Source organism: Hyposmocoma kahamanoa, unplaced genomic scaffold (assembly GCF_003589595.1).
Source record: "Hyposmocoma kahamanoa isolate Upper Pololo Valley unplaced genomic scaffold, ASM358959v1 67, whole genome shotgun sequence".
Taxonomy (NCBI): Eukaryota; Metazoa; Arthropoda; class Insecta; order Lepidoptera; family Cosmopterigidae; genus Hyposmocoma; species Hyposmocoma kahamanoa.
The window spans coordinates 1749316-1769294 of NW_020653855.1; the positions used below are offsets into that span (position 1 = coordinate 1749316).

The window sequence follows — 19979 nt, forward strand, 5'->3', positions numbered from 1 at the left end:
CAAGGTAGCTGCTGGTCCTTGGCTTACCCAGACAGTCTATTCATTTTTTGGATAAAATTTTGTACAGATCCGGCACCGGGATCCCACGGGCCAAGCGTTTTAAAAAGGTAGTCGGAGCCGATGTCCTGGACTATATTTTATATAACATAAAACTACTATGTAGAAATACATTTATTTGCCAAGTTTAATTCGAACCGGTTAGCGGGTGGGTGTAATCCAATAAATCGAATTCATCTCTAAAATTTGCCACTCTTGGTGATGGAATATTTTTTCTTCATATTTGCATGGACATGCTGAGATAGCTCCTTTCCAACAATAAAAAAATCATTGAAATACATGTTGGAGTCATCACGTAATTTACACACATAAAAATAAAGTTTCTTAGAAGATACGAAGTGACTTTGGCGGGACGAACAAGCCGCGCGCCTGTCGGTAAGCGACACGCCTGCTCATAACAGGTACAATGCCATTCAAAGCTTTAATTCTCAAAGACCTGACGAGCATTATACCTGCGCCCGTCACTCTGAGACACAACCGCTTCCGTGGCCGAACGGTTTCCATGCCGGACTGCCACGCAGAGGTTCCAGGTTCGATTCCCGGGCCGGGAGAAATATTTGTATGGCCTACATTTATTTCTCTCCTGAGTTTGGGTGTAATTTGTGGTTGTCTATGTGTATCCTGATTGACGCGGTATACCGTAAACCGAAACTATCCCTTCCCGATCCATTGGCACTGCTTGGACAATAGTCTAGGCCATGCCAATCAAGAAGCGCCACCAAAATCAGGTAGAGAAAGCTAACCTGAAAATTATACCTTTACGGAACCCATGCCGTCACATGAGCTTGTTGAACGCTATTGAACCGAGTCACACAATACTTTCAAACCTTATTTTAATTGAAAATAGAACATCGAATTTCTATGCCAACTAAGCCAAGGAACGAACCAGCGGACCTTACGAACAAGGGATGGTGCTATTTAGGGTAGTCTCCACTTGCAGACAAGATTGAGAAGGCGTCTTTTCTGATAATAGGCGTTGAACACCTTTGTTACTTCTTTATTAATTGTAGCAAAATCTAAAACCTAAGTCATTGCACCATGGCACCCGTGATAGAGGGTTTCCGTAGTGCAGGGCTATGTTGAGTGTGTGCGTTCTTACAAGTTGACAAATTCCTTGTATCATTTCACCAACAGCCTTACCCTTCAAAACCGGACAGATTCTGAAGTTGTACCATGTTAAATAAAATACAACATGGGAATAACACATAAAAAGCTAAATGTATGTACATCATATAATTTTACTGTTCGTTTTGATTTAAAGCAGGTATAAATTTGAATTAAACTACTTACAATTTACGGATACTGTATTTAGCAAGGTTAACTTTAATAACAAGGATATTAACATAAATAACTTAAAAAGTAATTTATTTATTTTAATGTATTTTATAGTGCCAATCGCTATATGTAAAATAAGTTACGCAATTATAAAAAAAAACGCCAAGTTCGCACTGTGGATAATAGTATTGCGCAAATCAAATCACGGCCAAGTTCAATAATAATGTCTTTCTCGTCATCACTTTAATTTTCTCAGCCTAAGGCCCCGTTCACACAGCATTGCATAAATCTTACCGAATAAACAGTAGCGCATACATTACATATAAACGCACACAGCTCTATATACGTTTATCGAATACGCAACTTTAACGTATTCGGTGTGCAGTGGTGGCATAGTATTAATGCATGTCTTTCACAGGGCGCGAAATGATACGTTTTTTATCGAATAGTCACCGAACAAGCGACTTCTAGTATTGACGTATACGTATTCTATTTATTTTTGATAACCTCGAACTCTCCACACGTTTTAATAAATTGTCAAAATTATGTACTGACATCCGGAAGTAACTGAATTTTTTTTTTCGAACAATTTTTCAAATGCCTTTGTACGCACTGCTTCCGTTCTTCCGGAGGCAAAGCCGTTGGCGTCTTATAATAAACCAATATAAAAGTGCAACAAATCGTGGACCCGTCACAGACGTGTTCTCAGGGCGATTCCTGTGTGAATATTCCGGCTAACCTATGAAAAGAATATATAGACGATATATACATATATATCGTCTATCCGCTTATAATCGGATACGCTTAAAAATGTGCATGACAATGTTAGTAAACGAAGGCAACGTCCCACGTTTTATAAGTCTTCTAAATTTTCTACGACAAATAGATTTTATTAAAGAAAGTGATAGTATATTTAGTACTAGTAGAAAATTGATAAATAAAATAGGTAAAATCATTGACTTACAATTATATGGACGTCGGGTCCGCGCTAAAAAGTGTCCGAACTTATAGGGCGTTCAAATCGTATACAGAGATTCACGCTTTAGTCTTCGTTTGTTCGACTGACAGCGAAGCAAGCAAAATTAGACAATACTGCGATGACATTACAATTTAAATTCAACGTTTTAGCTTTTTCATATTCCTTTACATGTCACTACGTTTAAATAGGTTGACTTGGGACATTTTTTTCGTGGTTTTTGTATTAGACCCGTCGTCCATTTATTTGTAAGTCAATGGGTAAAATGGTAAAACAGAATTGCACGATTTAATTCCGCCTTCCCCTTTCCATCATCGAATGAGTGCCACTCACGAAACTCAACAATTAGTATGTTCTAGAATTATTAAGTACTTGAACGAGGAAGCGCAATCTGATCTGAATCTGAATCTGAATGACAGTTTTTATATATAGGCTGACTCGAAAATATCCTCAATCCGTACCTGATTATCTTAAAAAGGCTCATCGCCGAGGTCACAAATCACTAAGTAAGCAGACGCAAAGTTAACTCATCTAATTCTAAAGTTCAATGATTTGTTAATAGAAAAACAAAACGTGTAGGTCTTCTTGAAGTCAAAGTTTGTGATTTTTGTACAAAAAATTAGTTAAATAGTAAAAAAAAAGTTAAATAATAACTAAAATATACCAATACGGCGATTTCAAGTTTAAACTTAAATATAAACAAATGTTAATTTACACAAACGGTCGCTTCTTCGTCTGTTTTACTTCACGGTTTTTTGTGAATAGTAAATAATTCTTGACCTTTTCTTTTACATCATCACAAAATTTAATAGCATTACGCGTTCACATAATTTACATAATCGTTGATTTCACAAATTAAAGAGCACACATTGTTAATTGAAATGTAATACAAGTTGGCCTTTTTTTTACAGCCTATATAATGATCATTATGGATAATTACATAAGAACAATTGTTTGTACTAATTGTATAGTAATTAGTCAGTAGGTATATTGCATAACATACTGCATGCTATTACAGTTGATGACAAGGATTGTTGTTTTTACTATATATCACCTCGGGTCTTCGCCTACGTCATTGGAATATACGACAAATAACACTATAGGAATTATTTTACATGAAAGAAAGAAAAACGTTTATTATTAACAAAAACCTTTAAAAAATACCTTTAGAAAAACCTTTAACCTTTTAAAGGTAAAACCGCTTTCATAAACAAATTTTTTATATACTTGGGTGGTAGACTCTATAATAGGGTCAACAAATTCTGTCATATCTACTCAAAAACACAAAGAGAATGCAAATGGGTTGTTTCGAGCTGGCTTCAAAAACTGAACTACGAGAAGACAGAAGATTTACTAGTGTCTCCTGCTGTATAAAGACATGCATGCACACACACTTACACACACTCACTCACACACACATAAAACCTACCCACTCATCTATGTAATTTTTGTTTTGTATTGTAGTTTTGAACGATTTTTGTATATTCTTTTATTATTTATTTTGTTATCTCTGTGCCTTACGTCATTTTCGATTCAAAACAAGTATGTGTATTCGGGTGTTGGAGTTCAGGAGACTCATAGCACAGGTCTATCCTAGTTTGAGCTCCTGTCTCCCATCCTTTCGCTTTTATCTGTATCACTTCAACCTATATTATGTACATGATGGGAGAAAATAAACGATTATTATTATTATTCAAATTGAGTCACTATACGCACTTAAATCTAAAACTTAACACTAAAACAACAAATGGCTGTGTGATTTTAAATTAGTAAGTGTGTACAGTGGCGCAAAAGAAGAAAAGGATACGACTCGGCAATATCTCGGGCGAGACACACTATAATCATAAAATCCACTAATTAAGAGTCCGTACAACATCCGTCATTTTGGTTGGTTCCGCAGAACAGTGAGAGTGTTGAATCAATCACCTTGGAAAAATATATAGTATGTATACAGTATAAATATGTAGTGGTATGCAAGAAGACGTCGGTTCGAATCCGACCGGATCGAAGAAATTTTTTCTGAGTGTTCGATCTTTGTATTAATAATTATAACAAACTAGTGGAGTAATTTCACAAAAAATAATTGAATATCAATTCAATAAAAATTTAAATAATACAGTGAATAGCGACATCTCTCGCCAGGACTAGTAGCTGTAAAGGTACTAACTGGGTGATAAATCTGCCAGATTTCTCATAGCTACGACTAAAAAGTCGTTGAAAGACCAAGTACAAAGACACGACGGAAGCACATAGAAAAATTCGTGAGGTCCGTTGGTTCGTTCCGTGGCTTAGTTGGTATAGCGTCTGCCACGGTATGCAAGAATACGTCGGTTCGAATCCGACCGGATCGAAGAAATTTTTCTGAGTGTTTTTTCTGAGTGTTCGATCTTTGTATTAATAATAATATATAGTAAATTGAGAATATATGTACTGATTACTATACGGTGCGAAAACACGATTCATAAACATTTTCACGACGGAAAAAACCACAAACTTACCTCGAAACTTTACAAGACAACCACTGTATTCAATAAGTACTTTATGTATACCAATAGAACTGAATAGAACACATATAGTACACGATATACATTTTTCAAACGGCTCTAATTTTGTTTGTAAAAAAATATATTTTGAAATAAAGTCAGGGCGCGTCCCCGCTATGTCGTGACGACAGATTGTCGTGCAGTTTACAGTGTCGTGGCTTGTATATTTGAATGAAGTTGTTCACATATAGCACGACACGATTAACTGTCGTTCACGATTTTTTATCGTTACAACGAGAAACTGTCGTCACAGTGGGAACAGCTAGAACGACGATAAAAAACGTGACGACAGCTTGTCGCAGCTCCTATTGTCGTCACGTTTTAATTTATCGCTGTCCACACGTATTCTGCTCCCTGTAGCTTTGCTGTAGCGTTGGGTCGTAGCCAGAGATGGGCAAGGAGGCTGTCGTGAAACAATAAATTGTCGTCACGATCTAGTGGGAACAGCTAGTCACGACAGTCGTTCAACGATAAAAAACCGTCCACGACAGATAGTCGTGATATGGGAACAGGCCGGACACGACAGTCGTCCAACGATAATAAAACGTGACGACATAGTGGGAACGCGTCCTCGTTGTCATGGAACTGATTAGAGCTGAGGTAGTATGGACCAGTAATCGACACTCACCAATAACCTTACCAATAAAAACGTGTTACTATAATAGACAATTGTTCTAAATCTTATTAGAAATGAATTTAAAATAATCTCAGTTTAGAGTACTAAAAACGTCAAAAGTGCGTACAATTACACCTATTTGCCAAATTTTATGGAAAGTGCGTGAAACCAGACTCATTCCCTAGTTTGCCACCCGTAGAGGTAGAATATTTTCTTTAAATTTAAATAGGATAACTTCTGGGATACCCTCTTTACGACAAAAAAAGAATCATCAAAATCGGTTTACAAATTATTATAAAGTTATCGCGTAACATACATACGAAAAAAAAAATATTCAGGGAAATTGAGAACCTCTTCCTTTTTTGAAGTCGAAATCATCATCTTGATTGCTTGTGGCGTTACCATTGTCACTCACTTTTTTCTGACAAACCATATCACTACCACTGTATCCACACGCGGAACTAAAGTCGAAGTATTACCTGAACGCATGCTGCATGCATTTCAAAATAAGCAATGTTTCTAGATTCATTCATCCCTAATTGCTTTTCAGTGGAATATTTTACGGAATTCTTGATGCACGTAGTATAAAATCATCCATTATGTAATACGTAAGCATATAACTAAGCTATTATATTCAAGGTTGTGATGTTATTGTAATATTACATCAACCTTAATACATCCCACTGTTGATTACGGGTCTCTTATAAGGAAATGCAAAAACATGAAAGTTATGAAAATAATACGAACTATTTAGGAGTCGATATTATTATTTATTATTATTTTTGACAAATGAAGTTAAAGCCATTAGAAAAATGTATAGCGTATATCGTCTATTTAATTCAGTTGATACAAAAAACATTGATATAGGTACATGTAAAGTATTGAATACAGCGATTGTCTTGTAAAATTATATATCCTCAAGTTTAGTTATATACACTCCCGGACACACAACTCTAGCCACTTCGCATTTTCAGTGTTAAAAGCCTTCCGCTTAAACAATGTTTGATTGATCACAAACTCATAAAGCAATTTTGAAATTAAACTAAACGTCTTTACATTAAATCCATGTTGGAAATTTGGATTTGCAAAACCGGGGGAAAACTTCTTCTTCGACGAAAACACTGCTTTTGTATTCTAGGACTTTAAGACAAAAATGCGAGGTGGCTCGAATTACGTGTTCGGAAGTGTATTTTTTCCAAATTGTTATGCGGAACCAACCAAAGCCATTTAGGGTTCTATGGACTCTTACGCATAAAAAGGATATCGACTTATTTTGTTCCTGGAATCTTTAAACCTGTGCGTACTGCATCCTATTCGTGTTCGTTCCGAACCCGAGACTACATAAATCTAGAAAACTCGGACTCGGGCTGGTGAAATTACAAGCACATGAGATTTGTCACTCAGATCTTTCCGATTCGTGTCGCTTACCACCGGGCGCATGACAAAAAAGAAGAAATAGATTTCTCACAGATTACGGCAAAAAAATTGTTAAAAACCAAAACAAACAAATGTAACAAGCACAGAGAAATTCGTAAGGACCGCTGGTTCGTTCCATGGCTTAGTTGGCATAGCGTCTAGCACGGAAGTTACAGCGTCGAATTCTGGTTCGAATCCGGCCGGATCGAAGGAATTTTTTCTAAGTAATCTTTGTATTAAACTTTTGACAGTTCGAATTCTAATCAATTAGTGATGTCCTAATGCGTTTCCGATTCGATTTTTTATAACAATCGATTTTATTTAAGAAGAAGTTTTAATCGTGAATATGAGCGGGTTTCTTTTGCGTTTGACAATTTGTGTAGTCAAGAATTAATAAATAATGTTAATTAAGACTCAAGTGATGATCCCCGTTCATGTGGAGAAGAATCCGACGATTCGTATTCGAATAAACAATAAGAATTTAGGGTGCGTTAACTTAATTCACCTGAATTAGTTCACCTAGGTGCATTGAGTACACTTTTAGTAAACTTGAATCACCTGGGTGCAATGAATAAACTTAAAAGTAAACTGTATTCACCACGTTATTTAAGGACGCCAGGATTCAACTCGTTACATGGTACAGATACGGTGATGAAAAACTTTGTGATGAAACCTGGATGTCGAAGAAGGTTCACAATGAAGTTCCCAACCCGCATTGGACTAGCATGGCGAGCTATGGCCTAAACCCTCGCATGAGAGGACCCTCTATTTAACAGTGGGCCGTACAAATAGGTTACAGTATAATGAGTGTTCTGAGTAATGTTCTCGACTAATTTATTAAGTACCAAAATGTATCAATTTGAATAATTTTCGTTACATAATCAGTTGACGCGATAAATATCGGAGTTAAGAGTACGTCGCTTCAGTAAAATTAAAAATTAAAAGTCCATTAAATTAAAACCAGAAAGTATTGCATTTTTTGTCTATGGTTGCATGTCAATAATTTCGGAACTTCAGAGACATGTGTCAAAAGTTAACTAAATAGTTAGACGGATTATAGTGGAGTAAAATCACAAAAAATAATAATGCAAGGCAAGCGTCAAGTACCCTACCACGAATTTCTCACGAACTTTCGCTTTTTTTTTAACAACTGCGAAGATCGTTAACTCACTTTGAACAAAAGAGAAAAGAATTTGGGTTATTGAATAACGATATAGCGTTACAACCTTAAAGACATGGACATAGATATGTAAAGTGCCTCTGTCAAGAGTTCACCGACCCTTGATTTTATTTAATTTTAATAATGTTAATTTTAAATAAGTAACTTGGTGAAGAATTGAAAAAAAAAGTAGTTAATAAAAGATACGCGTAAAAATGTTTTTTATTGTGTTGTACTGTGTACTTATGTGGTGTTAGAATTTGACAACCGTTTAATTTACAGATTGTATGAATAATTTAGATAAAAAGTTGTTATATAAGGTAATAAAGTGATGTTTCCGTCCTATTATGCCACTTACATAACAGGTGGACAGTCTTGAGCACAGGTGGACATTATTGTAGGGTTTTGTCTTTAGGATTCTGTGGTTGTTGTGCAAATACCCAGTCTCATCAGGAGACCCAAGCTCTGAGAGGAAAAGGAACCTAAGCACTAAGAAAGGTAAAAATAACTCTGCCCGCCGTGTGCAGCCGTGCGGAACCAAATGTAGGGGTTGTACAAGACTTGAAAGATGTAGCCCTGCCCTGAGCAATAATCGAAGCATACTTTACCACCACACAGGAAAAATAACAATGGAATCGCCTTAAGTCTCGATTACTATGAGAACCGATGTCGCCAAAACTCATACATTTTTAATTTGAAATACTACAAAATCTTCATACTGATTGGTCGTAGTTTCAAATTTAAAAAGGAATAACAAATTTTGGTTTGTTAATATAAACCCTGTTGGCATATCGTTGGAATTTCAATACCTATTATTACAAGTTACCTATTATATTGAAATTTCAATCCATGTGCTGCCATCTAGCGGTTCATTAGGGAGTTATGAAATACTACCACGGGTAATATTTTATTATGCGGCTATTATTTTTGCACTCCAAAACAGCACAATAAGACATTTTTCTAGGATTTTAGAGAATTTGCACGAAAGAATGACACGACCATACCATGCAAAGCGAAAATGGCGGGTTGAGCTCAGATAGGTCTTTCGACACCTATAGTTGGCATGCGTCTGACGCTAACTAACCACTTCTACTGTATTTATTATTCTGTGCCTTACACCACGATGGCAATCATTGTAGTGCTGAAGAAGCCGTATCATAACATGTTTCAGATTTCATTTTTATTAATACTTATATTGATACAATTTATATACGACATGCTCTTGGCTAGATTTTTAACATTTTATTAGTAGATAAATAACACGAACCGGTTTTTTATTATGTCCCCCATGCTTATCCTTTTTTAGATCTGTTTGATAAATCCGTTTTAGAAATAGTTTTTTTCGGAAATTTTGCATGACAACAGAAATCTTTACATTAGGCGAATAGTTATAACACAGTTAGGAGTACACCTGCCACGTTGGGAAAAGGAAACCTATACTACTTTTTTGTAATAGGTACTAAATCATACGAACTAAGTAGTAAGCGATACACCTTTCCATAGCAGTTGCAAAGATAGCCCGTAACCCTGAGACATAAGTTGACAAGTCCCATGTGCCTGTAATATCACCAGCACCCTTACCCTTACAAAACCAGTAACAGTAATGATGACATTACTGCTTGGTGGCAGAAATAGGTAAGGTAAGTGAGATAAGTAAGATAAGTAAGTAACTAAGTAACTACTAATTCATTCGTCTACCCTCCAACGAATTATAACCTATACAACCCAATAGAAATGTAGTAGCGGTAGTATACATTCGATATTTATATAATATATCGGATATTTTCTGTGGAGAAAGTTTAGACTGTAGACTTTATGCGATTCGTAGACTTTACACGTTTACCAAGGACACCTATGACAAAATAACCATTCACTATTAGCGAAAGTACTTGTTACAAAACAGTCACAACTTACAATTTAAAGTCAAAGGTACTGTCAGCAAAACTGAAGCCTTCCCTGTCTTTAAATAATGTTGTCTACTAGCGGAGATTGCATTTAGCCCCGGCTTTACTTTCTGCCTCCGTGTTGAACGAATACGAATTGGAAGCGTTTTAGCATAGCTATACAAAAGGCCAATGTGGCGAATCGCAACTTAGTTTAAAAGAAGTCCTCCTTGTGAAAGAGTTCATTGGACCTTACCTATATCTAACGCCAAGCATTAATGTTAGCATTACTGTGTTCCGGTATTGAAGGATAAGGGTTCTGGTGATATTACAGGCACATAAGTTAGACTAAAAATGTTATTAAAATACAAAACAAAGAGGTCTGTTGGTTCAGCCACCCACAGTCAACTTATGTCTCAGAGTGACAGGCGCGCACCTCGCAGGTTGTGGCATTGCGTCTGTTATGCACAGGCCTGTCGCTTACCACCAGGCGCACGTCTTATACGATACCTGGTATCACGACAGTGTTAGTTTAAGACACTCATTAATATAATCATATCTAACCTAACAACAATGATCGGAGCCATAAACCATCGATTATACGATCAATAACGAGTTTCTTAATCAGTTACAAAAATAGTCATTACGAACGTGTTTGCTTTATTGTTACATGTTGTTTTGTGAACCATAAAGTTTAAATTAAATATAACGACGAAAAAACACGTTTCTTATTTTATGAAGTTGTGTCGTTTTCGATTGTAGCGTTACGTTATTTTCATTATAATGTTACATTGTCTGTTCCTAAGAATGACCGGGTTAGTCCGGTGGAATTTTACGTTTAATATTTTAAATACGACATACTGCAAAGTATTAAAATTGAACACATCGCACGCGCACACACACACACGTACACACAATTCACATACATACACATACTCAATAGCGCCGTCCTATAGGAAAACCCTGTATCTCGGGTGCCACATTCATCGTAGACAACCGCAATTTACACCCAAACTCACGAGAGAAGTAGAAATAAATGTAGGCAATACAAGGCATGGCAGACCAGTATGGTTTACGGTTACCCATTCGGTTCATAGTTTACGGTTACTTCGAATCACCTTGAAGTCGTCTCGTCTTAGCACTTTCAAAGTGAAATGCAAGAAATGGTTACTTTCAAAGAAAAGATCGTCAAGTAATTAAATAGATGTACCTTAGTAGAATTTACGCATAGTTTTTTATTTATTAACTGTTATTTATTTTTATTTTATTTTTTAATATGTAGCGTATCTAAATTTCAAATGAAGATTTTAGAAATTGAATATTTTATGTGATTTATGTACTGTCATGACATTATGATATAGTTAAATAATACCACGTGACGGAATTATATTCATATTCATATTCTTTATTTGCAAGTTACATGGTTATATAATGGAATCTCCAGAACGTCTCAGGCCGCCAAAGATCAGATCACGATTTGGCCCGAAATTATTATATATTTATTTTTATTTATTTATTTCAACTTTATTGCACAGAAAATAGCCTATTTGACCTGAGATATATAATAATAATTTGTGGGACAGTCATACCAATCGTGAAACGTATTCCAGCAGGTTTAGCATGAGGGGAAATAGGCAAAACTTAAACGCGTAGAGATGTCTATCTCCCTCTTCTCTAGCGATTATGTCTTACCTCCGAGCACAACGTAACAGAGAAACTCTACCGTAGACAAAGTTTTCTCTACGTGTACTTTCTGTCTTCTGCCCCAAGGGTAGTAGAGATGTTTCGCTAAAACGATCTGTCCAAAGTATACAAAATTTAGCTGTCGTGCTATGGTTGGAGAGAAATTGTCGTTATTTGACATTTGTATGTACGCCTATAGATAATAATTCATAGTGACGTCATTTTGGTGAGAAAATTGACAGTTCGAAGAAGTTTTGTCTTCCTGCTCATGCTAAGCTTGCAGAGGCATAACCCTGAATGCTTGAACCAATTTCAAAAACTTGTTTTCTAATTTGGTTGCAAAGAGAAAGAAAACACAAATTGTACAGAAGTTTAATTGTGCCGAACATTACAAACAAACATACAAACGTACTGACCAGCATACTACAATAAAAATGATTGATTTCATCATATTTCTAAACAAAACTAAAAATTACGTGATCGAAGCGATCGTAGACGACAAGTTTGTCGTTCTAATTAGCGAGAATTGAAATGACAGAGCATTTCTTATTAAATATTTTTTTAAATAAACACACGACTACGCTATAGTCGTGTCATTGTCACGAATGGATGTAAATTATAATGAGTCAGAACGATTAAATCAATTGCCTAATCTCAAACTAAGGAATATCGACTGGCAATTACCAGCTGCTTACAAGCAAGCAACACTAGGGGTGGACGATTTTTTGGAACTTAATGGATCACAGGTATATCTCTGAATCGATTCAGAATTAGGATCGTATGCTCTTGAATCGATCTTATAAAAATCGTTTCAAAATTGTAGCCACCAGACCCAGTAGAAGATGTCGTAAAATCGAAGACAATTTAAGTTGACTGTAATATGTTGGCATCGAGTATATAACCAGAAATAGAGACGAAATAAGGGCCACATACTCCTGGTAACACATTAGCGATACTGCTCTTATAAATATCAACTCTCGTTTGCACTGAAATATAGACAGGCCAACTCATGACCTGTGTGTACGTCTCCGTATATTCCAAAAATATTCTGTATTTATTGTAATAAAGATAATATCTGTAACAATGCCGTGTAGTTCTTAATAGGTGCGTCTTATTATCAAAAGCTTTTTATCCATCTATATCAGAAGTAGGGAACCAGAGTAACCGATAATGATGAAAACCATTTTCATAATTTCACTTAAAAATCGCATTGAAATGGATCGATCGCTAGATCATTATATTGAATCGATCTTCCTAAAAATGGAATCGTAATGTGCGTCTCTAAGCAACACTTTTGTGCAATAAACTGTCATTTTACTCCATCTTCAAAAAAGACTATACGAAGACACAAAGGCAGACTGACAAAGGCTATATTTAACTTCGTCTTTTAACGTCGCCGTCGTTGACTAAAATTTAGTTCTCGTTACACTGTTTGTGTATATGCATATATATACTTCATTATTACGTATTTTAACAAAGAACTATCATAGTTCGTATTAGGCCTTAAGTATCAATAAAGATCGTCATCAGAATTGTAATTCACTATAATAGACAAAGCATGTTAATAAACAGTTAGTGAATAAGGAAATTGCGTACAAATAAACGTACGTACGGGTGTCAGCAGATTATATGTTGTTATGTCAGCAAGTTTTGTAGCGTAATAAACATGACTTTGATTATTTTATTGTATATGATGATATCGTATGAATTCACATGTTTAAATGCTAATCAAAAGATCTAAATGAGGTCCTCCTTATTCTCTTCCTTCTATAATTCTACTAAAAATCTACAGTGGTATATTACATGCCCTTAATAAGCTTCTTTAAAAATCAACATGAAAATGAAAAAAATATCTCTATGATAGTTATATGGACTTAAGAGTCCATACTATCTCAAAAGGCTTTGGTTGATTTCACAGCACTTTAGCAGTGACAGTGTTGAAGTAATCACTTTGGAAAAAATATATACTATAATTGAGGATATACACTGATTACTATACGGTGTGAAAACACGATTCGAAAAATTTTTTACGATAGGTAAAAAAACACAAACTTACAACGAAATTTCACAAGAAAACCGGTATATTGATATTGATAATAATTATTTTTATATCAACTGAACTAAACAGAACTCGTATAGTATACGATATACATTTTTCAAATGGTTTTAATTTCGTTTGTAAAAAATAAAATCTGAAATAAAGCCGACCAGATTCAGTACGGGAAAAATTTTAATTCCAGCTGAGGTAGTACTGAGTCTTAACTGTGGGAACTATAGGTCTAATCTACGCATACATTAAAACTTTGACGTCATATTTGCAACCGCCATTAATGCATATCTGTTTATCAACCAATAACTATAAATTTTCCAGTGATCATGCCTTAAAACGATTATTGTTGATACATTACAATTCTAATGAATAATAAACAATAAATATAAGCTATGTACATTTTGTTAGAAACTGTTTAATTTTTGTATGACGAGGGAAGAGAGGGGTAATGCGACTGCCCATCTTTGTAGGGTGTTAGGTATCCTATCTCTCAAGCAGAAGCCGTGAGTTTGCATCCGGGCTAGCACTTCTGAATTTCTTGGAATTTATTAGCGAAATATAGTTTGAGATTTACTATCATTAGTTTTCCGATGAAGGAAAACATTGTGAGAAAGCAGGTCGAAGATGGTTCGTCACGCAAGGAAAACGAGGGACGTTCGCACTATACGCATTTAGCCTGTATTCAGAGGAGCCCCGTGTCCAGTAGTGATAATAATGATAGCTCTTTTATAAAAAAGAAACCGTTCGCAAAGGTTTGTGGAATTACATCTATCTGCTAAGGTTTATAGAAATCGGTTTACAGAAAGTGGGTAAAATCCAATAAACTCTATTCATCTCCTAATTTGTCATCTTTACAGATGGGATATCTTCAAATTTGTATTGAACCACTAGTGGTACTAAAGGGGTACCTCCCCTTTCCAACAAAAAAAGAAACAACAATATCGGTTCATAAATTCCGGAGTACTCGCGGAACCTCCTTCTTTTCTTGAAATCGATTAAAAATAATATGCGTGCTTAAAATTTTCCCAAATCCCAACCCACGTGAAATAGGCTATAATTTCATCATTTGTCTATGGCACCATGGCTCCCTTTTGAAACTTTTGAAACTTTTGAAAAATAAAACAGCTATATTTATGGTACGTCGTAAATGTTATTTCCATCACGGTTATTTACTTAACAAAGAAAACTTTTAACTTAATTACTACCTAAACAATTAACTTAACCAGTTGTACAATGACTAAGTTAATTTCATCTCGTGTTACAGTGTTCAGTACAACCAGTAAATTACATAATATATGTACCATTATCGTAGTTAATTAGAAAAAAGAACATTCTTTGTTTCTTAATGTAAAGAAGAGCTCTAGGGAAGCACTTCGCAATAATGTTCGCATTACTGCTTGGCGGCAGAAATAGGTAAGGTGGCAGTACTTCCCAGGACGACTCTTTTACAAGAAGCTTCTATTAAAACTTGCATTTTAGGGTGACGGGTACAGTGGCATTGCCCCTAAGATCTTTGCGATTAAAAGCTCTGAGTGGCACTGCAATTATTATAGATGGGCGTGTAGGTTAAAACCAGGCGCACGTCTTGTTCGTCACGTAATTATAAAAATGAAGTCCTAATAGTATCTGGATATATTCCATTGCCGCGCATGGGTTTTTCCTAACGATATAATTTTTAACCTATAGTAAGTTCTTTTTAAAATAGATATTTTTTGGCAGTTCCTTATTCTAAAAATGTGGTTTTAATTGACTATATCACACATACTGTACAAGGGTCTGGAGTAGCCAGGTGTCTACAGATCCAGTTTCAGTCTCCGATTGCGGACATACCATATTTTACTGCTTTGTTGTTTCTTTTTTGTTGGAAAGGGGAGGTACCCCTTTAGTACCCCCAGTGGTCAAATTTGAAGATATCCCACCTGTACGGATGACAAATTAGAGGGTGAATACGGTTTATTGGATTTTATCCACTTTCTGTAAACCGATTTCTACGAAACTTGGCAGATAGATGTAATTCCACAAAATTTTGCGGTCAGTCCCTTTTTTATAAAATTTTTACACCAATGATAATTTTTATACAACGACATTTCTGCGTACGACAAAAATCCAAAACACAATACTCTATATTATTTTTGAAATGATAAATGTGCACAAATTTTTATTTACATGGACCCTAGGGTTTCTTGCTCATTCTTCTCACAGGAATATGCCTTACGAATAAACAGTAGAGTTTGATGAGCATGACGATTTCAAATGTAATTTGCCTAAGTAGGCAAAATGAAATAAAGATTTGAGTTTTATTTAAACAGTAAATGGTTTGTCAGCAATCGGAGACTGAAACTGGACCTGTAGATATCTGGCTACTCCAAAGCCTTGTACAGTATGTGTGATATAGTCAATTAAAACTACATTTTTAGATTAAGGACCGGCCAAAAAATGTCTATTTTAAAAAGAACTCGTTTTTTTTTGTATATAAAAATGTTCTGGCAAACTTCCGCTTCCTATTTCTTGTTTATCCTTGTGCAATTCAAAATTGGAATAAGTTAAAACGAATTAAAAACATTTTGAATGTTTTTGGCGGTTTTGAAAAGGCCCAAAAGTAAAAGTTGTTCTGGATTTATGAACGGAACTTGCCCATAAAAGGATTTTTAATTTTCCTCGTTAATTTGTACGTTACATAACCAATCCTGTATTAGTTTGACCCTAACCTTGCCTATAGTTTTAAAGGCAAGGTTAGGGTCCCCACACCCAGCAGTGTCAGGTGGGATTTTGTACAGATCAACGCTCAGTAGAACACAATTTTGTCTAATGTAGTAAGGTTGTGTTCAGTGATATTGTATAACGGAACTTTTCAAAGGTACAATATTCTTTAGATGGCCACTGGACAGCTTTCTAAATTTGAATTTTGAACCTTGTATTCTTTTTGTCATACTTAGTACCAAATGTTGTTCTGTAGATATTATTTCGTAACAAAAACTCGCGTTGCTTAATTTAAAAAATGTATTGCCATTTGTCAATATTAGAAATTAATTAGCAGTTTTAACGTTTTGTACGTATTTTGTTTTTCAACGCGTTATACGTAAGAATGGAATAAATTCAAAAATATAATAAAAAATATAAGGAAAATTGTTACTTGATTTTGCATTATAGAATACGCTTACATCGTTAGGCACGGAGGAGTCATTTACAAATTATGATATCAGTTTTTTACACATACCTACATTTTCACCACAGATTAATAAGTAATATTCAAGACAGCGGAGTTAGATTTTTAATATGTTTTTTTACAATGAAAGTAAATGGCCTCTTAACCTGTATTTCTTGATATAGACGAAAAAATCCAGAGTCATTTAGAGCTTTAAATTGCAAATATCTGTGGGGTACTGCCAATCCGCCCGTCACCCTGAGACATAAGTTGACAAATGCCATATGCCTGTCATTCAATAGTACGCTTGAGAAATAAATATAGTGGTGGTACCCAGGACGATCTCTTTTATTTGTTGAACGATGGCTATGGAGTGGAGTTCCCTGCCTGTAGACTTGATTTTTTTTGACGATTGGTTTAATAAATTTTATGTTCTAATGTAATTCTGTCAAATTGTAATTTAAATTCAACAATAATGAGATTAGTTCTGTTTTCCTTAAAGTTATTTATTGTGGTAACAATTTTATAGTATTTATTATTAATTTTTAAAGTTTATTTATTGATTTGTAAATTCAATTTCGTAATTGTATATATATCCATGTTGGGTCCGAAATAAATGATTTGATTCTTCTATATTAAGCATATTTAGTATTATATTTACTTAATTCATGACTGTTTAATGTTTATATATGGTCCCGCTATCGGCCATGGAAAACATTGTAATAAAACCTACATATCGAATGTTCACAATCTGGAAAACTCACCTACCTACGTTGAGCTATCTCTTTAGAGCATTTTAGTGATAGTAATTAATATGGAATACACGCTGAAAAATAATTGATTAAATGTGATTTTAATTGTGCAATTGGTTGGTATAGAAAAAAAAACATGGGTTAAATTATGAGTCCAACCAAGACAATTGGTTCAATATAAGATGGACAATGGACCGAAGTCCAGAAGTTGACAGATTAAAGATGCCCGGGCTGTATGCGTAAAGAGAATGATACCAAAATATAATGATATAAATCAAGAGTAGAAAACATCTGTGCCGAGGCAAATATTCGACACCTCGGTGGTCGGCGGTCCCGGGTTCGGTTCCCTATAGGACCAATTTGGGAAATGAACTTTTCTAAATTGGTTCCAGTCAGGGAATTTCCTAGTTTGAAACCATGTAATTGATGTAGTTAGAACGCAGAAACGAATTTTCCTAGGTGATCTGGGTAGAACAAAGAATTCCTTGGTATGAGACCAGATTTTGTTGTGGTTGTGAAGTACAATTTGATTTATAATATTGTATACATCAATAAAACTATTTTCAACATATCGCTGTTTTTTTGCTCCCAATAGGTATTTATTATACTTTATACAAATGATCATACTTTAGTTCCAATTCTCATACCAACCTCCTTCAACCTCCAATGAACAAAATATAGTTGAAGTAGTTCAACTATATTTTTTGGCCATTTTCTGTTATTTTTGTAAAGAGACATATTTTGTACTAATATTATGATCCCAGAATTTTGTGAAAAAAAATAAAGAAACAAAAAACAAAATCGAAAAAAACAAAAACAAAAAAGAGTTTGGTGAAAAAAAGGAAACAAAAAACAAAATAAAAACGGAACATATCGAAAAATTAAGTTGTCATAATGTTCATGAGGTATCAATACGTAAATATTGCAAAATATAATAGTGATTAACCTATAAAGTCAAAAAACGACTATTTAAACGGTTTTAATTAAATTAAGCATAAAAAATATGAATAAGAAATAGTAAAAAATTTTCAAACTTACCCTTAGGGTATCTCCCGACGTGTCCACTCTTTCTTCTCTCAAAAAGACGGTTTATTATAGCATCTTTTCTCTCAGTAAATTCGAATTCGTCGTATTTGCTATTCAGTCCTTCGCATTCGGAAAAATTTGCTTCGAAAGTCGAAGTATCAATGTCACCCTTCTTTAGCCGATTGTTCGACGTTTCTCTCAACTCCTTGTCACCATTAGGATATTGTTTTCCCGTCACTCTGTTCCAAATTTGAACTAAGTCCTTCATTTTTACGGCAAAACCTTAACGGTGATGAACGAATGAATTTCTCACAGTTCCAAATTCAAAGTCTTAACGAAGATTCTCGAGCGGAATTCCTAATTCAAATTTAATTATTCAAATTAACTATTTTTATTTTTTTAATGATCTAGAAGCATGTCACCGTTTTGTAATGATTTTTGTCTCATAGGATAGTGTCATCACACATTATGCCACCATGTAGGTATCACAGTTGTCTATTTGCAACAGAAAAAAAATCCAACGAGAAAAATATAATACATTTAAAAAAATCAATACTTGCAACACTAAAATTCATACAAAATCACAGCATCAAAAAAAGAACACTTTGGAAATGAGCAAAATTCAAAGTTCAAAAATATCACATTCGAAAGAACTACAGCAGCGCTTCAATTGTCGATTGTCGAAGTTCGACAACGCGCAAATGGTTGTCGATAGTATTTGAACGCGGACGGTAGTATAATGAAATCGCCCGCGAAGAAACCAGCTTTATATCAATGTTGCGACATTCTCGCTGGATTCTCGCGACCGCTTCTACGTCACTACAGCCTTCATTCGCCGCTACATACGTCACAAAGGTAATTTCTGCAATCTTCTACCGGAGTGATAATTGGTGACTCACATTTGGGGTAATCCATATATTTTAAACCTAATAATGTTCTAATTTTAGAAATCTTCAGTTGCAATTTAAGGAAAAATACCTAATTCGTTTTTTAATTTCTTTTTTATTATTAGATTTTCGTCATCGTACCAAATCTTGGACATAGATATTCTCTAATGAGACAGTTTTTTTAATTTATGTTATCAAGGGACGGGACGAACGAGTCGTGCGTCTGATGGTAAGCGACACACCTGTCCGTAGCAGTTTCAGTGCCACTCAGAGCTTTAAGATGCAAAGTTCTGAGGCGCACTGCCATTGCGGTCGTCACTTTGAGACAATTCCCATGTGCCGGTAATTTCACCAGTAATTTCTAGAACAATGCGAGGAAATAATAAAAGAATGATATGACCCTTACAGGCTTAAAATATGCAGGTAAAGAACAATAAAAACTTAAATATTAGGAACTAAATTTAGAATTCAATTATGTGAATACAATTGGGTCCCCGCGGCAATTGGGTCC

The 19979-nt window shown here is 34.9% G+C and overlaps 1 protein-coding gene across 1 annotated transcript in view; it reads right to left on the minus strand.

Annotated features, from left to right (window-relative positions):
• The window catches only part of LOC113232195 (scavenger receptor class B member 1-like), a 72893-nt gene extending 53946 nt beyond the window's left edge, over positions 1-18947 (minus strand). The window contains exon 1 of the mRNA XM_026466838.1: positions 18594-18947. Within this exon, the coding sequence (XP_026322623.1) occupies positions 18594-18849 (256 nt within the window). The 5' untranslated portion in view covers positions 18850-18947. The remainder of the gene's footprint in view (positions 1-18593) is intronic.
• Between the last annotated feature and the right edge of the window lie 1032 nt (positions 18948-19979).